At 42.9% G+C, this 20775-nt stretch overlaps 1 protein-coding gene across 3 annotated transcripts in view; it reads right to left on the minus strand.

Annotated features, from left to right (window-relative positions):
* Window positions 1–19851, minus strand: part of CEP126 (centrosomal protein 126) — a 64125-nt gene extending 44274 nt beyond the window's left edge. Inside the window, exons 1-5 of one of the 3 annotated variants that reach the window (XM_019530276.1) lie at window positions 19673–19845; window positions 18100–18219; window positions 8788–8933; window positions 6252–6357; window positions 3537–3729 (exon numbers count right to left, since the gene is read on the minus strand). In XM_019530276.1, coding sequence (XP_019385821.1) covers window positions 3537–3729; window positions 6252–6357; window positions 8788–8933; window positions 18100–18219; window positions 19673–19731 — 624 coding nt within the window. In that variant the 5' untranslated portion in view covers window positions 19732–19845. Of the gene's footprint in view, window positions 1–3536; window positions 3730–4161; window positions 4446–6251; window positions 6358–8787; window positions 8934–18099; window positions 18220–19672 lie in introns of those variants that run through there. The other 2 variants (XM_019530278.1, XM_019530277.1) reach the window with 2 other exon arrangements.
* Between the last annotated feature and the right edge of the window lie 924 nt (window positions 19852–20775).

Below are 20775 nucleotides of genomic sequence, written 5' to 3' on the forward strand. Positions count from 1 at the left end.
TAGCTGTTTATAAGGGCCTGGCCCTGCCCCCTCCTGGCCACATGACCTGCCTGGTTGCCCTAGCAACCCCCATCTGTGTTGCTCCGGGGCACTTCAGCAGCCCTATTCCTCCTGCTAGTAGCAGGCACCCTAGTGCCCTGCTACAAAGACATTTTCCACTTTCAAGATTTTAAAAAAATATTTTGCCAAAAAAGCAGAAACATTTTTTTTGGATCAAAAATTAAAAAAAAAATGTATTTGGTTTTGGCCAAGCAATCAAACAATTGTCTTCTGATAAAACTCTACTATTTTTTTAGTCACATTCTTAGACAGAACTAAAACATTTTAACTGAAACTCTTTAAAAAGTTAGGAGTGAAGCAGCCATCAATCATGGAAAAATTGAAGTCAAAGTTAAAATTTGGGAAGGTTAAAAGAAATTCGAGATAGATTTTCATGATGAAAAGTATTAAGCAACCTTAGCTATCAACTCGACTTTTCAAATATCTAGATGGAGAAAGGAGATAAGAGGGCCTCTGTTTATGAGTGAAAGTTATCTATACAAGTTTTTCCAAGATACAACATATTTAATGAAGGTTTTTGAAAGACTGCATTTCATTTTATGGTGCAAACACAAAAATTGTTGCAAGAGGCAAAACTAAACATAGATAAATTTCTGTAATGTTATAATCGTGAGAAAAGACAGAAAGGTCACTGCAAAATGAACGCTTAATACTGAAACTATACTTATCTTTAAAGATAGGACACAGAGAACAAACAGCGAATCTGATTGTAAGGGCCACATAGAACTTTACTGCCCTATATGAAAGAAAAGAATTTAAGGAATTTTTATAATCCTGTTGGGTCTGTAAAAACTGAAACAAAGAGACTCAAGTAAAAGGATTTTCAATGGTTGGTGAGACAAGCCCTTGATGTTTGCCTTCAGCTTTGTAGAAGCAACTGTTGGATGCAATGACTTTGACTGATCTGAGGAACATATAGTAACAAGCTTATTAAAGGACGCTTATAGAAGTTTTGTACACAATAATATTAGATATGGTTTCTTAATGTTTTACTTTCATGTCAATAAATTTGAGAGCCACAATTCATTAAGAGATCAGCATAATCATAGTAACAACTGCCAAAATGTGGGCTGCAAAACAATGAAACTAATTTTTCTGCTGACTTTATCTGAATAGAGTCCCCCATAATACACAATTCTAGAAAGAAACCGCACAAAAATATTGTAAACAATTTCAAATTGCAAATATCTGCCCATTTCACAGAGAAGAATATCAGCGGCCCCTAGTGGTAATAGTCAAATAAATTCTAGAAGAAGAAAGCTAGATTATTTATAGGCCCAACGGTGTTTTAAAAAGTGATACTAGTGATACAATGCAAGACTTTATACCATATCTGTACAATATGTTCTGATATACATTATATTCTTAATGTGTATATATGTCACTTAAGGATGTTCTCATGAAAATCCATTAAAGGGAACTGGATTTTTTTTGACAAAGTGCAGCACAATATTATTTTCTTACTATGATACATTTAACATTATATTGTTTAGACTTTTATGTTTTAAAATTAAAAGTGTTATAGAAAATTATTTTGTATTTTAATAAGAAATTTTACTAGCTCACATCATCATCATTATCTAGGGCAACAGGGGTCAACCTTTTTAGCAAACATACCACAAATTAGCCCCTCACACTTCCATGAAGTGCTGCTCTGCTTTCTGCTTCCTACTGTTTCCTAATCCTGCGTGATCTCCTGCTCTGCTTTCTGCCCTGTACTCCCTACTGCTCTCATTTCTGCTTCCTACCCTATCTGCTGCTGTGCTGCCTTTCCCTTTCCTGATCTGCCACAGGCCACACACAGAGGTTGCCCTGGCCCCTTGTGCCACAGTTTAGCCACCTCTGAGGTAGGGAATGTATCAATGTATCCACATTATTACAGAATCTACTGCAAGGAGAACACTAAAAAAAAGTAATTCCAATTAAAGAGATTATTTTCCTCATATAGAATGTTCTCAAACCTCTGCTGAACACCTGCGTGAGGGCTATAAAGCTAGAACTGTGTGTTTCTCTAAGCATCAGTATCAGAGACTTCAAAATATATTTGGCTGTACCTACTACTTCACAAGTCACCTGTGCAGATCTGTCAAGGGGCAACATACATACTAATACACTTGGCACTGACTAATGGATATGCTGGAGGGTAGGGCTAGGATTCAGAGAGATCTTGACAAATTGGAGGACTGGTCCAAAAGAAATCTCAAGAAGTTTAATAAGGACAAGTGCCAAGTCCTGTACTTGGGATGAAACAATCCCATGCACCAGTACAGGCTGGGGACCGACTAGCTAAGCAGCAGCTCTGCAGAAAATGACAATAAGCTGAATATGAGCCAACAGTGTGTCTTTGTTGCAAAGAAGGCTAACGGCATAGTGGACTGCACTAATAGGATCATTGCCCACAGATTGAAGGAAGTGATTTTTTTCCCTCTATTCTGTACTGGTGAGGCCACATCTGGAGTACTGTGTTCAGTTTTGGGCCCCTCACTGCAGAAGGGATATGGACAAAATTCGACAGAGTCCAGCAGAGGGCAATGAAAATGGAAAAGGGGCTGTGGCATATGATTTCTGAGGAGAGGCTGAGGGAGCTGGGCTTACTTAGTTTGGCAAAGAGAAGACTAAGGGAGGATTTAATAGCAACCTTCAATTACCTGACGGGTGGTTCCAAAGAGGATGGAGTTAGACTGTTCTTAGTGGTGGCAGATAATAAAGAAGTAGCAATGGTCTCAAGTTGCAGCAAGGGAAGTTTAGGTTAGATATCAGGAAGAGCTTTCTCATTAGAAAGATACTAAAGCACTGGAACAGGTTACCCAGAGAGGTGGTGGAATCTCTATCCTAAAGGTTTTTAGGACCTAGCTAGACAAAGGCTTGAGTGGGATGATATAATTGGCGATGGTCCTGCTTTGGACTAGATGACCTTCTTAGGCGCCTTGCAACCTTCATTTTCTGTGATTCTTGGAAACCACAATGTGCGGTAACATTTTAGCAAAGAGCTACAAGTGATAAGTGGAAGAGTCATGGTCCTGGTATCACTGGTCAAGGGCCGTATCAGCCTAGGACACCAAGAGAGGGAATACACTGCTTTTGAAGACAACATGAATGAGCCCAAAGCAAGCAGACCATTTCTACAAATTCTGAGAGACAAAAAAAAGGACACAAAAATGCTATTTTGTATCATACAAAGTCTTTGGACTTCAAGTCAATGCCTACAATCTTCATAGTTATTTTTAAATAAATAAGAACTTGTATCTATTTTTTTGGAATACAAAGAAGACCTTAGGTATGAAATATAGCATAAGTATACAGTGTTTTAATAACACACTGGTTTGAACTGCGTTACTTAGTGAGTCTTGGACACTGCAGGTGCCGACATCAGTCAGAGGATCTGAGTAAAGTAATAGCTATACCTCTTGGACTTTTCATTAAACTTACGACACTTCAGAAACATTATTTAGAAACTACATATTAAAACATCATACCTCCAAGTTGCTGAGATGCTGTTCTTCAAGGAATTGCTGCTTTTCTTCCAGATTTTGCTGGAAGAGAAGTTGGGTACTATCTAGATTTGTTCTACTGTTTTCCTGTTTTGCTTTATCACTGCTAACGCATGCCGAGGTCTGTTTCTGATGCAAATAATCATTTCTAGATGAAACTGAGGGAGAGTCTGTTGTTCTTGAGGTAGAAAAAAAAATATAATTCTTACTTTTTGCATGATTTATAAGTATTTTTGAGCAACTATGCATTTTCAAAAATGTTTATTTTTTTAAAATAAAAATATGCAGATATCAGAGCAAAAATGTAATACCTGGCAAATAAAGTCAGGGGTTAAAGTATATGTTTTACAATTAAGTATTCAGATTGTTCTTTCCACAGGGCCCCTGCTTCATCCCCTGCACAGGCTGGACCTACATAGGGTGATACGTCAAGGTTCAGGGCTCCCCAGGAGAGTGTTAGGACTAACTGGCATAAATTGCTAAAAGACTGCTTTAAATTAGACAAAAGAAAAAACTTTACAACTCAAGTGTCCAGGGTCTGAACCAGACACCCCCAAAAGTGATACAAAACACCTACTTTGGATATCTTCAAAAATGCCTGAATGCTCACCTTACTGGGGTCATCTGACGCCAGCAGTCCTTCCTATACAAGCACAGTGGGGTGGACCTGATGATCTCAAGAGGGTCCTTCCAGCCCCTAACATCTATGAATTTATATAGTGAAGACTATAGGACTCTGATACAATTTTTGCAAATTCTGAAAGATGAATAATGAATTAAGGAAGGAGTACAGGAAGTTTTTAAGAAAGTTTACTTCTGCCTGGAGAATTGCGGATTCTATCCCTCCGTTTGCCATAGAGTTTCTCTGCAATGTTAATCAAGTCACTTAAACCAAATCTTTCTGAGGTTTTCTCTAATTATGTATTTATCATTTTCTAGGATAAACCAAGATGCTAAACTCAGATTTACAGATGTGTTGAGTCCTCACATCTGCAACTGAAGTAAATTGAACAATGGTGTACTATATAATGCAAAGTACTCTGAAAAATTAGGTTGTAGGGAATACAAAATTAGTGGATGCATTCACTTCCAAATTAGTTAACATTGGAGGCAGCACAGGACCCCAAGGCTTGATGTTGGTGCACAGGATTCAATCTTGGAACTGGCTCTGTGTCCCTCCTCTGACCCGCAAGACCAAAAAGTTTAACACCACTGTATATATCCACAAACCTCACAAAAGCTTTGTGAAAATAAATTTATGACATACCTAGATACTATAAGGATAAGAGTCTTTGCAGAAGCGTATGAAAAATTAATAATGCTATCTTCAGAGCACAGTTAGACAACAAATAGTAAATAAGTCATGGAGCCACACTAAACAACAAAGAAACAACAAAATATAGAATAGTTGCTCAAGAAGTGAATATTGTCCAATCTGTGGACTGGAAGCGGCATGGCTTTGTGGAAAAAACAAACAAACGCATGAACCTATCATTAAAAACTGCATCACAATGCATCTAAAAGAGAAGCAGTAAAGTACCTGGTTAAAATTTACTATTAAATAAGTAGAGGGCTGTGTGGCCTAGAGAACTATGGCACTGGGACAGATTAGAACAACCTGAAGGGTAGCGATAGGATTCAGAGTGACCTAGAAAAATTGGAGAATTGGGCCAAAAGAAATCTGCAAAGTCCTGGACTTAGGACAAAAGAATCCCACGCACTGGTAAAGGCTTGGGACCAACTGATTAAGCAGCAGCTCTGTAGAAAAAGACCTTGGGGTTACAGTGGACAGTAAGCTTGATATGAGTCAGCAGCGTGACTTTGTTGCCAAGAAGGCTAACAGCATACTGGATTGCATTAGTAGGAACATTGCCAGCAGATTGATGGAAGTAATTAGTCTGCAATATTCTGTACTGGCAAGGCCACATCTGGAGTACTGTATCCAGTTTTGGGCTCCCCACTACAGAAAGGATGTGGACAACTTGGAGAAAGTCCAGCGAAGGGCAACAAAAAATGGTTCGGAGGCTGGGGCACATGACTTCTAAGAGGCTGAGGAAACTTAGTCCGCAGAAGAATAGACTAAGGGGGGATTTAATAGCAACTTTCAACTATCTGATCAATGGTTTCAAAGAGGATGGAGTTAGATTGCTTTCAGAGGTGGCAGATGACAGAAAAAGCAGCTATGGTCTTAAGTTGCAGGAAGGGAAGTTTAGGTTGGATATTAGGAAAAACTCTCTCACTAGGAGAGTGGTAAAGCACTGGAACAAGTTACCTAGAGAGGTGGTGGAATCTCCATGCTTGGATATTTTTAAGGACCAGCTCAACAAAGCCCTGGCTGGAGTGATCTAGTTGGGGATGGTCCTGCTTTGAGCAGGGGGTTGGACCTCCTGAGGTCCTTTCTGACCCTAATTTTCTATGATGCTTTGATTTTAACCTCTCATTTATAGTAGCACTGAGCGAGCCTCAGGCTTCACCAGGGTTAGGGAAGTGGAAAGGTTAGTCTTCTCTTCTCTGCTTTGTGCTAAATGCACCGTAAAAACGAATCTGCGGAAAAAGCATTTTACATTTTGTAAAACTGCACTATTGGGCACTAAATAAAGTTCCACAATTAGAAAAAGGAGTATTCAACCATTTGCTATTTGTTGTATGTATCAAACAACTCTAAATAATTTAATCAAAAGAACAAACATAAATGCTTACCTGCAGTTAGTCTTTCCCCTAATAGGCAAGTAAAATCCTGATGTTAAAACTGATCCTTTAATTTGTTCCAGGGCTTCCTCTAATTGAGGAACTGGTTTTCTCTTCACTAGATAGATTAAAGGAAAATACATTATGTTTTGTAAAATTCTTTGTAGACTTATGCCAAAAATGCTTCTTTTTGGTGGCGGGGAAGAGAGAAAGACAGAAGGAAAGAAAAAGGGCGGGGGAGGGGGAGGGTACGCGTAACTTAAATAAGATTAAGTTACAATTAATAGAAGTGGTTTCATCTCCAGAGATGCTGAAGTGTCCATTGGGACACTTCTATTTAGGTACCTATCTGTGAATTCAGAAACCTTATCAGAGAGACACCTTTGAGCTTTGGCATTTGTCTTTAGTCTAAATTACTGAAGACAATTACTAAAACCAGTTAATTTTGAAATGATATCACACCTTTCTTTGATTTATATCAGATACATTATCATGTGAGCTTATGAATTACCTCTTTTGAGTATTTTCAAAGAGGTATACTGTAGTTTTCTGCCTACATCAGGAATAGAAGGGCAGCAAAATCAGTAGTTTTACAAAGCCAGTACGTCACCCCTTATGCAAGTGGACAGGAAGGGAGTGAAACAGTTGTATTCAGACTGGCCTCCATAAAACACTATGCAGAGCAGCTCTGGGATCACTGATTATCAACCTTACAGTCTACTCCAGGGGTGGGCAAAATTTGGCCCACTGAATCGGGCCCATGAGTCATTCTATCTGGCCTGCAGGGCCACTAAAAATTTTATAATTAAATTAATATTTATCTGCTCTTGGTTCCCGTCAAAAATGACAGAAGCCAGGGGCAGTAGGACCTAGGGGAAGCCATGGTGGGCTCCTGCAACAGTAGGAGCTTCTGGCTTGGAACCATGTGGCTGCGCCCTGTTGGAAACTCAGGTAAGTGGGGGGGTGGGAAGGGCGGAAGAGGACCCTGGGGAAAAGCTGAGTGTTTGGAAAAGAGGCTACAGTGGGAGAGGAGCCGCTCTCCCCCACACTCAGCACCAGCTTGTAACCCGCTCCCACCGCGAGCCTGGGCCCCATGCTGGCTTCAGGCTCCCCCATCGGGGCTGCACGTGGTGGCAGCAGCTGCAGCCCCCCGCTTGCCGCACCGGGCTGCAACCTCTTGCATCCACCTGGGGCTGCCTGTGTAGGACAGCCCTGTGCGTGGTGCAAGTGACTGCATCATGGAGCGTGGGCCACGAGGCAGGAGAAGGGCTGCTTTTCCCTGAGCTAGTGTCACCAGGGTCCAGAGCAGGGCAGCAGGGGTACAGGGTCCCAGCCAGCAGGGGCTCTATGGAGCTGGGCCAGCTCCCCACTCTCCCTGCTGGTTCAGCCCAGCTTGACTCCACAGACCCCTGCCAGCCTGTGCCCTGCTCTGGGCCCCGCCAGTGCTGGCCCTGGGACATTGGTCCCAAGATGGTGACCAGAGGGTAGGGCATCTGTGAAGGGGAGGGGATACCCATGCGGCCCTCGACAGTTTGCCAAAACTGGGTAAGTGGCCCTCTGCCCAAAATAATTGCCCACCCCTGGTCTACTCCCATGTCAGAGCAGTGGGAGATCAGCATAGGGTTTGTGGTTTGCTGTACCGCTTCATATTCTAGACTCATGGCAAAGTTATGATCCCAAAAACACTATCATCCTGTTTTGTTCTTCTTTAACATCTGATCTTAAAGTCAGAAACATAACCTCATACTTGGAGCTGTTGCATGTGTGACAACAAACCTGCGAAGAGTATCTAAGCAATATACCATAGAGTTTCAGTCTTGGAAAATTGACTGGAAATCAGACTTGGATGAAGCTGTCATACATCCCTGCCAATATGTATTAGTTCCAACTATGAAGGAGAGTTGAAGAGACCTTTACTTTTCAGTGATTAGAGAACAGCTAATAGTGCTATATAATTCATAAAAATATGTAATACATTAAATTATTAGACTTCCTTTAAGCTTTCTTCTTTTGACTAGAAAATATTAATTTCTACAAGTTCAAAATTCAGGTATTTTTATATGAATATCTTTACAATATTCTAACCTCTTTGGGATTTCTCTGATGCACAAGGCATGTTTATGAAAGCACAATAGCATGAACAGTAGGCATGTTGGAATAGCAACTGTGTAAGAAGGGAAAAAAAGAAGCAAACTACAGCACATTCCTGAAAGTCGCATTACATACTATAATTGGAAAATAACAGACTATTTCATAGCAGAATAGGTATTTAGAAAATAGAAAATGAAAATTAGAAAGTGCTGTCCCCACCCTCTTTTCTAATCATTTTATATTACATATATTGAGTTCAAGTCTCTTCTTGTTTATATCTCCTTCTCTTTAATAATGATGACCTTACTTCACTTGCATGGAGTTACTAATTTTTTTGAGGGGGGGAAGGGAAGGGGAGGATGAGGGAGGGGTTCAATAAGTTAAATAAGCTGATAAGTACATGCAGCACAAGCTTTCATTACATCCTGGGGGCAGGGAAAGGAAAGGATTTCCAAACCTATTTTCTCATGCTGAGGAAAAGGGAATTGAGCACGTTGGAACTTTTCAGTTGCTTCCTGATGTTTCAGTTTCCTTTGCTGCAGTACTCGTTCTCTAAATCTTAGTTCCTTTTCTTCTTTTTGTTTCCATTTTTCTTCAAGTGCTCTATATTTAAAAAGGAAGAGCAAATGATATCTTGTGATTTGAATAAAAATATGTATCACACAGGCATTATTATGCTGAAAAAAGTGTTTATTATTTTTCTAATATAACACAGATGTAGTTTAGTTAAAAAGCTTACAACTCTTTCTCCCTCTCTCCTCTCCTTCCCTCCCCTCCCCCTGCCTTCTGTGTTAGTGCCATAAATAGCATTGGAACATTAGGATTCACTTCAACATTTTTTTTGAAATTGGACAATCTGCAAGTAACAAACAAGGGCATACTATATTTTTAATGTCTTATTTTTCATCAGACATAGTACAGGGAAAACAAGGATATAGGGACTTCCAAGCAGATCGGATTTGTATCCCGTCTCCAAAATAGGCTTGTATCAGATGCTTCATGTTGTGGTGTAAAGCCCACATAAGTGGCAATGCAGTAGAAACAGGAAATGAACCTGCTACAGAGAATTGCCATTTATTAGTTGTAAAAATGAAAATTGTGTGAAAAAAACTATTATTCAGAAATTTCAAAAATTCAGGAACTGGTTTCTGGTGGAATCGACAAGTAATTATTCCACAACTTCCTGGAGAAAGATGGGATGGTCAAAATAATTTACCATACAGCTATAAGTAACTGCTTTATAGCTGTACAATAAAGACATTGAGCAAAAAAGAGACCACTTGCATGGAAGCTGCCTGATATGAAAGGTAGAATTAGTTGGTATCAGCAGGGTGAAGGTCTGCATTCCTGTTTTAAGTTTTATCAGCAAAACGTTCCTTCTCTTGGCACAGCCTTGCATCCATTTACACTCTGTCTTCTTGCCTCTTGTTGCTAGCTCTTGCTGACAAAATTAACTGAGGCCCCCAAAGACTGAAGCACTTCAGCACAATTCTGTCAGCCCAATGCCTGTGCAGATACAGAAATACTTGTACTAGTATAAGCAGTTTTGTAGCAACAAACCCTCAGTACAACTCCCCCTAAGTAGGGACACCTCTGGTTGAATTTTTTAACTCTACTGCACCAGACAAGAGTCACTGGAAGCCTATCTTCTATATGACATCCTCAGCAAGTCCTGGAGAAAATATATTTAAAAGTTACTGCCACAAGTATACCTGTAACAGTATAGCTCCAGGTCTAGGAGCTGGGAGAATGGGGTAGGAGTAGACTCCCAAATGTCTTTGGGCTGTGGATAGGGAAACATGCAGACACAGTTAAAGATGCATTTGCTGGCAATGCAAAGCCCATGGAGATCATGGGATGTAGCAGGGACAATGATTAATGTTGGCCAAATGAGAAAAATTAAACAAGCTTACCAGAACAAAAAGGACTAGTACACATCACCAGTGGTACTCCTGCCCAACACCTACACCTATTATGACAGCTCAGTGCCACACCTTACTGCCTTGATATCAATCTTCACCTCTCAAAAATTAAATGAAGGACACCCTGGAATTGATGGCTAAGAAAGACATGGATGCTAGTGCTGAGCCAACTGAAAGCCAAGTGTAGTTTAACAGAACTGCTCCATTAATGAGGACCCTTTTGTTTACTCTATTCTCTTTATGGGATAACTTTCCAGAAGCATCCAAGCCAGACTTTAAGCTCCCATCTCAAAATGGCTACAGATCAGCTGTAGAGACAGACATTTTGCTTTAAAATACCTGTAAATAGCTACTTTATGTTAAGAGGTTGAAATATCTGTAATATGTAATAGTCAAAATTGAAAGACAGCCAATACAAATTCCCAAATACACTTTATTACAGAAAATACTGATTTTAACTACTGGAGATACAACATATAATGAAAACAAGAGACCACCACTACGGATATAAAAGTACATGTGTGCATGATTTTCAAAACATAATTTTAAAGAAAATGCTTGTGTTTAACTAACACAAAGTGACCAACAGAAAAAATGCATAGAAAATATATTGTAAATAGATTTCATGTAGATAGATTTAATTCAAGTCTCAGGATACAACGAACACATACTACTTGCATTGCTGAGGTCACATTCAGGAAAGTCAGAAACAGCATGTGGTAAATTAAGGATCTGGACTGTCTTAATACAGTTACAGGGATCCTGCACTGGTTGAAGAGAAGTCAGATGATTTTCGCATGAACAGCTTTTCTGTCTTCAACACAATTTCACTGGACTTTTCCAACAAACAGCATTGTATCTTTGAGTACTTTAGGCAGAACTGCCTTGTTTCTTCTGTTGTGAGAAGATGAAAGGGGTGACATGCTATTTGCTTTTGTTCATCTAAGTGGCAGTTTTCTAGCAAAAAACCTGGCTGTTTTTGGCCCCACTTTATGCTTTGGATGCTTAATCCTGCATGTGTAGACTGGCTGTAAACTGAATGTGTACAGGTGTACATATACAGCCTAGGTACACACATGCCTGAGCACAAGTCATGGAAAAAATGATCAAGGGAGGAGGAGAAAAGTAACATTTCTATGTTTGGGCCCCAGTGTTTTAGCCTACGTATCCCTGAACTACATAGATAACATTTTCATCATCTTCAGTTAGCAGCCAGACTCACTTATTGATTTACACCGCAGACTTAACAACTACTACTCTTCAATCAAATTCTCTGGAATACTCCTGCACTACCATCAACTTTCTAGATGCCACAGTCTATATCCAGGAGGGCATCCTACACAGAAAACCCATAGACTACCACACTTACTTCCACCAGCAATCAGCCTAAACACAGCAAAAAAAGGGGTGATTTACAGTCAGGCCCTCAGACACCACCACGCCTGCTCTCAGGAGAATACCCAGGATATTCATCTTGCCAGATTGAAAACTCTCTTTACCGAGAGCATGAACACGCTAGAGCAGAAAGACTGTCTTCGAAAAAGCCACACAGATATCCCACAGCAACCTACAAGATAAAGACTGACTGCACACTGTTGGACTGTCACTTACTATCCCACACTTGAGCCTATAAAAAGAATCAAACTACAACTACAACCTATAACTGTTAAGGACCAGGCCTTAAAACAATATCCCCCATCTCCCTCTCTTGGCCTTCAAACAGCCCTCTAACCGTGCCCAACTTATTATCAGAAGTAAATGCCCTGATCAACAGGCACCTGACAGGACCCAGCTCTTCTTTCAAAATAAACGCAAGACCTGTCAACATACCTCTACTGTCACAATGATCAGTACTCTCCACAACAAAACTGTTGGACTCCATGGATCATGCACATGTTTATGGCAGAATGTGGTATACCTCACTCAGTGCAGCAAATGCCCTCATGGCAACCATGTGGGTAAAAAACCAGACAAATACAATGCAACAGAAAGACCACCAAAGGATCAAAAAGGATTCAGGAAAGAAACACTAAAACACAGGTAGGAGAACTTTTTTCACAAAAACACTCACTGCCTGACATGACCACTTTTGTGCTAAAGCAGTGCTTCCCAAACTTTTCTTCAGCATGACCCCATTTATGGCCTCATTTCTGCAGCATGGCCCATTGCTCCCAACCTACAGCCCCTCCAGTCCCCCAGGGCCAGGGCCCACAGTGCCTTGCCCCAGCCCCAGCTCCAGCCCCAGCAGTGCCTGAGCCCCAGCTACCACCTGTGGGAAGTGACGGCTGGTGCAGCCAGAGAGGAGTGCAGAGCCCAGCTTCCACCCCCCATCCCCTTCCCTCGGGCAGCACCACTGGAGTAGAGCCTGTGTGGGGAAAGATGCAGGCTGCCTGCTGCAGGTTTGGGGCTCCCTGCCTGATGCCCTCCCCCTGGGGGCTCCACAGCCCTGTGGGCAGGACCTGGGAGGGAGTGCTGTGCCGTGCCATCATGACTGCCAAGCTGTGGCACCCCCTGCTCACCCAGCAGTAGTGTGGGCACAACTTTGTGCTGCTGCCACTGATGAGCCTCATCTTGGTGGCCATAATGGTTGCAGCACTCTCTCCCACAATGGGTCCCACCCACTGGGCCACAGAAGTGGCTCCTGCTGGGAGCTGGTTTGGCCCAGCTACAGCCCTGCACCCTGCTGCAGCCACAGAAATCTTAGGGGGCATGTTTATTGTGACCTCCTCTGCTGATGTTATGACTCCATTTGGGGTTGCGAGCCAGTTTGGGAACCGCTCTGCTAAAAGAAAGCTACTCAACACCCCTACAAGACAAACATGGGAACAGAAATACATTAGCATATTGGGCTATGGACAAAAATTCAAAAAATTGGAGCCTGAATTGATTCAATCTTTGCAAGTGAACAGACATTCAGGAAATGCAGGCCAGAAGCTGGGGGGCTCCCCAGGGGCAGATAGGGGAAATAAACCTCCTCTCTGGCCCTCTGCCTCAGGGGGCCATGCTGGCTGGTGTCTGGCCATGCCCCTGCCTCTGTCACTGCTGTGGTGAGGGTGGAGCGCCAGGACGACCCTGGCTCAGGTCCATGCTGGTGGGACAAGGAATGGCGAATTTAACTCAAGCTCTGCTGTGTTGTCTTCTCTCCCAGAGGCCTGAGGAAAGGTATTGCAATACCTGAAAGCTTGCCTTTGTCTATCCCAAGCATGCAGTTGGTTCAATAAAAGACATCACCCACAAGACTTCCTGCCTCTTAAAAGAGTGGACACTTAAAAAATCTTGGTGGTTCAGTTAAGTTTTTGGTAACCCTGAGCTGATGCGAGATTTAGTAAAAGTCTGCAGTGCTGTAAGATCAACAAATAAAAGTGCAAAGTAATATTATTATAATATTGCTTCTTTTATTAGCTAGTGTGTATGATGAGGTATGTTTGGTTATCATTTGCCAGAGATCCACCAACCTATGAGAGTAGCTTCTGTTGACTACAGAGTAGACCAGTAATTCTCAACCAGGGTGCCACAAGATACTTTTAAGGGTGCCACACAATATTAGCAATAGTAAGTGTACAAACACCTACATACGATTCATAAGATAAAACCATAGGGTGCATCCTCACAAGCGGGAACGTGCATTTCTACAGGGACAAGAAGCAGCGGCACACCTTGTGCCGCTGCTACTTGTCCTTGGGGAATGCCTACACCATGTACACTCCGGCACACAGCACGTTATCCCAGGTGGGGTAGGGGAGGCTGGGCCAGCCAGCAACTGTGCAGGCCCCAGCAGCCTTATCTGCTGCAGCCACAGTGCTTCTGCAGAAGGGAGCCACCTAGCAGCCGGAGTGTGGCTCCACCTGGCCAGGCTCTGGTTTTGGGTGGCACATATACCACCCTGCTTTTTTTTGGCATGGGTTACTTGACCCCAGGATCTCCCAGGGGCAAGAAAACCACCTATGCTGCAAGGTAGCAATGCAGTGAATGCCTGCATGTGCAGGTCTGTGACACCACATACTGCACATTTGCGCTCATGAGGACACAGCTATAGACTTCAAATAGGAATCCACAGGGTCAGAAACTGTTGTGGTCTTTCTGAGTTCTCTACAACAGGTCCTTCTTTGCAGCACTGTAGCATAGCCACTCATTGCCCAGTCTGTTTTATACATACAGGTATTCCATCCCAAGTGCAGGACTTTTGTGTCCTTTTTGCATCTCATCGGATTGACTGCGGACCATTTCTCCAGTTTATGGTCTCCATTCTGCAGTCTTTGGAGTTTCTATTTTTTAAAATTACTTTGAAGTACACTATGGCACTTCTTTCTTGTATTCCCAGTCAGTGGAATGGAGCAAGGAGGACTCCTTGCAGCAAGGAGGACTCCTTGCTCCTTATTGCTGGTGACGGGCAAAGGCCTATTGCTGCTGTGAGAGTGCTTCCTTACCCAGTCCTTTGAATCATTTTCCTTGAAAACAACACTGATTCAATCAAAAATAAACCCCTGCCTCTGTTTTAAGTGTCAAGAAATGCTGTCATTATGCTTAATTACTCTTATTTTGTTAACTTCTTGTGCCCAAACTGGATGTAGACTCTCGCTCTCAGGTGCGTAATCTAAAATGTATACAAAAATAGGTAAAGTAATATGTCAGATCATCTCCTCTCCCTTGACCCCTGACTGATGGTCATATCACAGATTTCATACTGGCAGAAGTGCATGAGGTAAAGATGGGGAGTTAGTAGAAGAATTTCCTGACTGCTGTTATTTTAACCCAGATTTTCTGTCTACTATAAACAGGTCAGTGGAGCAGTAATTTCTGCAAAAGCTGCTAAAACATTTATAGCAAATTAGAAATTTAAAGCTTTAAGAGGTTTAACAGTTTCACAAACAGTGCCCTGCATAGGCATTAAATAGAATGTATCTGAATTTAAAACAGTGGACTGAGCAGATGGTGGATTTTTTTGCTAGTTAGTTTTATGAAAATAACTGTATGGGCAGTTGACTGGTTTTGCAGTCCTATGTGGACTATACACTTGTTACTACTTGAAAGAATATGAGGGGAAAAGATTGTATCAGTTAATTCTGCATATGCAATATGTATGAAAAGAGTCTGTTTCACAGAATGATATTTTACTCTTTATTAAAGATAATTATCTAGGGCCCACTTTCCCATTGGCTTTAACAAATGGGATAGGGTTGGTAGGGTTGGCAGGGTCCTGAGCAGATCATCAAGTCCGGCCCCCTGCCGTGGCAGGAAAGAGTACTGGGGTCAAATGACCCCAGCCAGGTGTTCATCCAGCCTCCTCTTAAAGACCCGCAAGGTAGGAGCCAGCACCACTTCTCTTGGAAGTTGGTTCCAGATCCTAGCCGTCCTGACTGTGAAGTAGCGCCTCCTGATATCTAGCCTAAATCTATCCTCTGCCAGTTTGTGACTGTTATTTTTTGTCACTCCTGGTAGTGCTTGGGGGAACAGGGACTCTCCCAATCCCTGCTGGTCCCCCCTAACTAGTTTGTAAATGGCAACTAGATCTCTCCTAAGCCTTCTCTTGTGGAGGCTGAACAGGTTCAGGTCCCGTAGCCTCTCCTCGTAGGGCCTGCCCTGCTGACCCCTGATCATGCGGGTGGCCCTCCTCTGAACCCTCTCAATGTTGTCCACATCCCTCCTGAAGTGTGGTGCCCAGAACTGGACACGGTACTCCCAACTGTGGCCTGACCAGTGTTGCATCGAGGGACAGGATCACCTCCTTGGACCTGCTTGAGTTGCATCTGTGGATGCATGACAAGGTATGGTTAGGCTTCCTGACCGTGTCCCCACAGTCGGACCATGTTCATACTGGCCTCAATAATGACTTCAAGATCCTTCTCTGCCTCTGCACTGACGAGAAGGGAGTTCCCCAGTGCAGAGGCAGAGGCATCAGTCCGTTAGTATTTTATGCTTACTTTGCATTGCTATAAGCAATTACAGGGTGCAGGGCAGTCTATTATTTTGTACATTAACATCTAAAAAAAGAATACATTAAATTTTTTTTACAATATTTACCCTTTTATTTCATATAAAGTAATGTTTTGGAAATGAACTTGCCATTGATTTTGTATTAGCATAATTGATCTTTATAATTTGGGGGACATTTATTGGCAGGTTCATGGCGGGGGGAAGGTCAGTAGGGAAAGGGGTATTGGAGGCCTAAAAATAGCAACAGTCAGGGGAAGGGGCGGGGGGCAAGAAAAGCACAGCCTCAGGGCTGGGAAGAGCAGCTGGTCTTTACCAGCTCCGAAAATGTACACATTTGGTAGACTGGGCTAACCGTGCTTCATCAGACTTGGTACACTTCCTTTAGTGAATTCGATTAGATCAAGCTGGCCATATTTTGCCTCATCTAACCTTCCTAAATGTATATATAGTTTGGTAGTTAGATCAATCTAAGTATAACAGCTGCACATACTCAATATTACTATGGAGAAGCACAGAAAACAATGTGTGGGCTGCCCTCTTTACATGATTTACTCCTGCCTTTGTGGTGTCATTTTGAAAAACAATAGGAATTGGGACATTCACAAACTTTGAAGGCCTAACAACCTCATGAGCAATCCATGAGTAAATAAATCAATTGTCCAATGAAACAACTGGTAGGAAAGTATTAAGTTGAAACTCAAATAAGCTTCCTAGCCTTGATGTTATTTTCTCCCCATAGGAGGAACACATGGTTTCACAGTTTATTAACACTGAGACATGCTTCTTACCTTTACAATTTGTGGACTACTGGACTAAACAAAGCACATACAGTTTTTTTTCTAGTTATCTGGGGAAGACTTTACACAACACATCACAGTTAAATCATCCAAATACTGTGTCATTCTCAGATCCCAAATAAAGAATTATTCATATATATCATACAAAGATTCTTGTCAAAAAAATAGTATTACTTGAATAATTTATAATCAGATGACATTTCTTAAGGTAACAATCATAATGATATGTTTATGAAAGTGCCTCACAAATATTAACTTAACTGAAATCTAGAATAAATATAAAGACAATCTAGAGACTGTTTTTATATTAGAACATACTATTTCAGGATGAGATGTATGCAATTTATCAAATTACTAAACTGCACAGCTGCAGCAGCAGTACTGTAACAGAAAACTAAATTGGTGTCTCATCTTTCAATTGAGGTTTAGTTTATTATTCTTTCCCAAAGGTCATTGCTCAGATTATCTGTTTGACCACTCACAGCCAGCTCTACTACCTTTGCAATTTTTCTTTACATTTTAAAATATTTGACCTCAAGCATTTACACAATGTGTAATGATGACACTGAAAGAAACTGTGACTGTGTCAAATAACTTTGTGTTCAAGAATACAGCTTATTTTTTGTAAGCTGTATCTACCGTTTCTCTTATGAATTACTGACAGATCTCAGGATTTCACACAGCATCACATAAATCACCTATGCCATTTACTACTGTGGTACTTAAATGACTGATTCAAGATACGTAATTGAAAAATGGTGAAATAGTAGAAAATTTATATGCAACTTTTCAAATATTCTCTCAAGAGGCCTTCATTACTACCTATTTCTGTATAAAAAAGGCTCAATCCTGTATTTGTTGCCTATCCAAAGCTCCCACTCATTGGGAACACAAGGAATCCAAATCAGATCCACAAGACAAAGAATAAATGGTGATAAACAAATTAGTTATTATGGGTTTTTAAAATAATGACCAACCCTGCTGTGTACTCACACAGTTCTTTTTATATTTTGGATGCCCTATAGCAACGAAAATTAATGAACCCTTAAACCCTGGATTCCCTTGGAATGAAGCAGTGCTATTATTTAAGTCCATAGCTTATTAAGATGAGGTTACCTTCTTCTTCTATTTGTCTCTGTAAAATATTTTCGTGCCCGACTTCGATATATTTTTTGATCCTCCCGTAACGCTTGACGCTCTTCTTCTAAATCTCTTCCAAGATGAAACGTTACGGTTCTATTAGTATTTAGTTAAGGAAGTTGTAGCTAAAATCTTGGAAATTCCTAGTCAGTATTCTTACTGTGTACTAGACTGATTAAAAAACAAGCTGTAATTCTCAGGTATAGACTAAAAACAGGATTTTTTCTGTTTGCATGGATTTCATTGAAGGACTGGTGCTTTATTACGTACCTTTTTGAGAAGTAAATTGTATTCATGAGCAACAGAATGCAGATATAGAAAAGATATTATCACAATGTACATGCATAAAGAGAGTAATTCCATCTCTCAGTTTCTATGACCGTAACAAGTTGCTGGGGTTTACACTTATCATTTAGTTAAAGCGCCCCATGCCACCATTTTGAAGAGCGAAGACACTCAATACATGAGACACCAAGGCTGCTGGAGCTTGCTAATTAGCCCACTGTAGTAGATTTGATTAATCTGCTGTAATTACAGCGTGTCTGAACAGACATCCCACACGTCTACATACACCTTTTACTGTTTAATCTCATCTTTACATTGCAGATAACGAAACACTTGGGTCAGGAATGAAGAGTTTTTCTGAATCTTGTTCACAATACAAACAACAAGAGCAAGGAAACTATAATGTAAAAATCACACACTGTCCTTATGATCCAACACTACAACACAGGTTACATTAAAAATCCCATGACTAGAAAGAGAGATTAGAGTAGGGAAACAAATATAAGCTTTTTAATCAGGCATACTTGGTAGTACCAAACAAGAGCATGCAGCAGCATCGGGACAAGCAAAGGGTACAAAGAGCATATCCTGCCATCTAATCCTGTTCAGAGCTCAGTAACACAAATGCTGAAAAGCCCCAGCACCTGAGCTGCACATCACCGCCACCCCAAGTGGGTACGTGTTAGTGGTGCAGCAACAGCAAAGTATTTCTCCAGCACACCCAGCGTAATTCTCAGACCATCACAGCTACAACCGTCCTCTACAAATCCCAAGGCTTCTTCAGTTCTCTTCCGTACAGACAGTAACTCTGAGAACAAGGTCAGGGGTCTGCAGGGCATGAATCCTCCCAGCAGCACGCTGCGTGCACACACTGCCAGGGCAGGAAGCCGGGTCGCACTGTGAAGATGTGGTCCTCACTGGCCTGGCCCAGTGCTACATCCCTGTGAACTTGGTGCTACCTACAACATGCAATAATATTCCAGTGGGGGAGCTGAAAACTCCCTTCGTTTTAAGCAGTAAGGAGCGCAGTGGTGCCCAGGGCCAGATGGACAGCGCCTGCTCTGCCTGGGGGCCGGGTCTGGAGGGTGCCCCGAGTGGGGGTATAGCTTGGTCTGTGGGGGGAAGGGGACTCAGCCTGGCTGCAGCCTGCGCAGGGCTTAGGAGCATCTGTCGGAGGTCGAGCAGAGTCCCTGCCCCGACGGCCAGTCCCGTGCATTCACCCGCCCCCCTGGCCTGCTCCATTCTCCCGGCCCGCGGAGGATACGCGTGGGCGGCGGAGGGACCGCAGCGGGCCTCCGCGGCGACGCTCCCGCTGGGCTTCATCACCCGCGAGCGGTTGCCGCCTTCCCCGTCCGCGCTGCCGGCCCGGCGGGCGCCCTGCGGGCGCAGGCCCCTGCCCCGGCCGCAGCCTCCACCGCCATCCCGGCAACCGGCGACGCCGCTGCCTTCGCAACGGGAACCAGGGGCGGGGCCTGGGGCCGGGCGGGGCAGCCGCGCATGCGCAATGGGGCGGCGGCCAAGTGCTGGGCGCGGGGCGCCTGCCTGGAGCAGTGCCGGGGACAGAGGGAGCGGCGGGCGCGGGGAGCAGCAGATTAAGCGGGGAGGGGAGTGGGAGCGGTAGCTCCCCGGAAAGGTGGATCTAATCCTCTCTTGAGCCTCTTGCGACCCTAGGAGCCCCCAGGGATCCTGGCTGCCGCGTCTTGATTGGCATGGATAGGGAGCCGTGTCTGCGGGCTTTGGGTGCAGAGGAATGCGAGGTGAACCGCCGCTGCCATAGCTCCATCCTTTAGGGACAGGCCTGTTTGCTACTTTCATGGGATTGTGCACCCCTGAAAGGCCACAGAGAAAATAACTAGGGACAAATAAAAAAAAGAAGACAGGGGTTGGGAGCAAGGTTGCAGTTTCAGAACCAGGGATCCAGAAAGGGACCCGGAGCAGAGCACACTGTCCAGCACCCACTGCCCCCTGAAAGAGACAAAGGAGCCTGCACACACCCGCTAGCAAAACTCCTCTTGGAGATGTGTGCGAAGGAGTGGGAGGAAAGCAGATAGCCTTACACTCATCCAGGTATTGCAACCTGGTTAGTGGAGGTAGGCGTGTGCCAATGTCTGCCTTTTTTGGCAAAAGTGTGACTGCTTCAAGGAGGAGCTGCCAGCTGAGGTCTCTGAGGAACTGAGGTAGTTCTTGGGATTCCTTTAGGGCAGGGTGGGCAATGATTTTGGGCAGAGGGCTACTTACTGAGTTTTGGCAAGGCATTGAGGGCCACATGACAGGCAGCCAGGGGCAGATAAATATTAACTTTTTAAAATTTTAGGGGCTCCGTGGGCCAGATAGAATGGCCTGGTGTGCCGCATCTGGCCTGTGGGC

Source organism: Crocodylus porosus, unplaced genomic scaffold (genome assembly GCF_001723895.1).
Source record: "Crocodylus porosus isolate Cpor-Errol unplaced genomic scaffold, CroPor_comp1, whole genome shotgun sequence".
Lineage (NCBI taxonomy): Eukaryota > Metazoa > Chordata > Crocodylia > Crocodylidae > Crocodylus > Crocodylus porosus.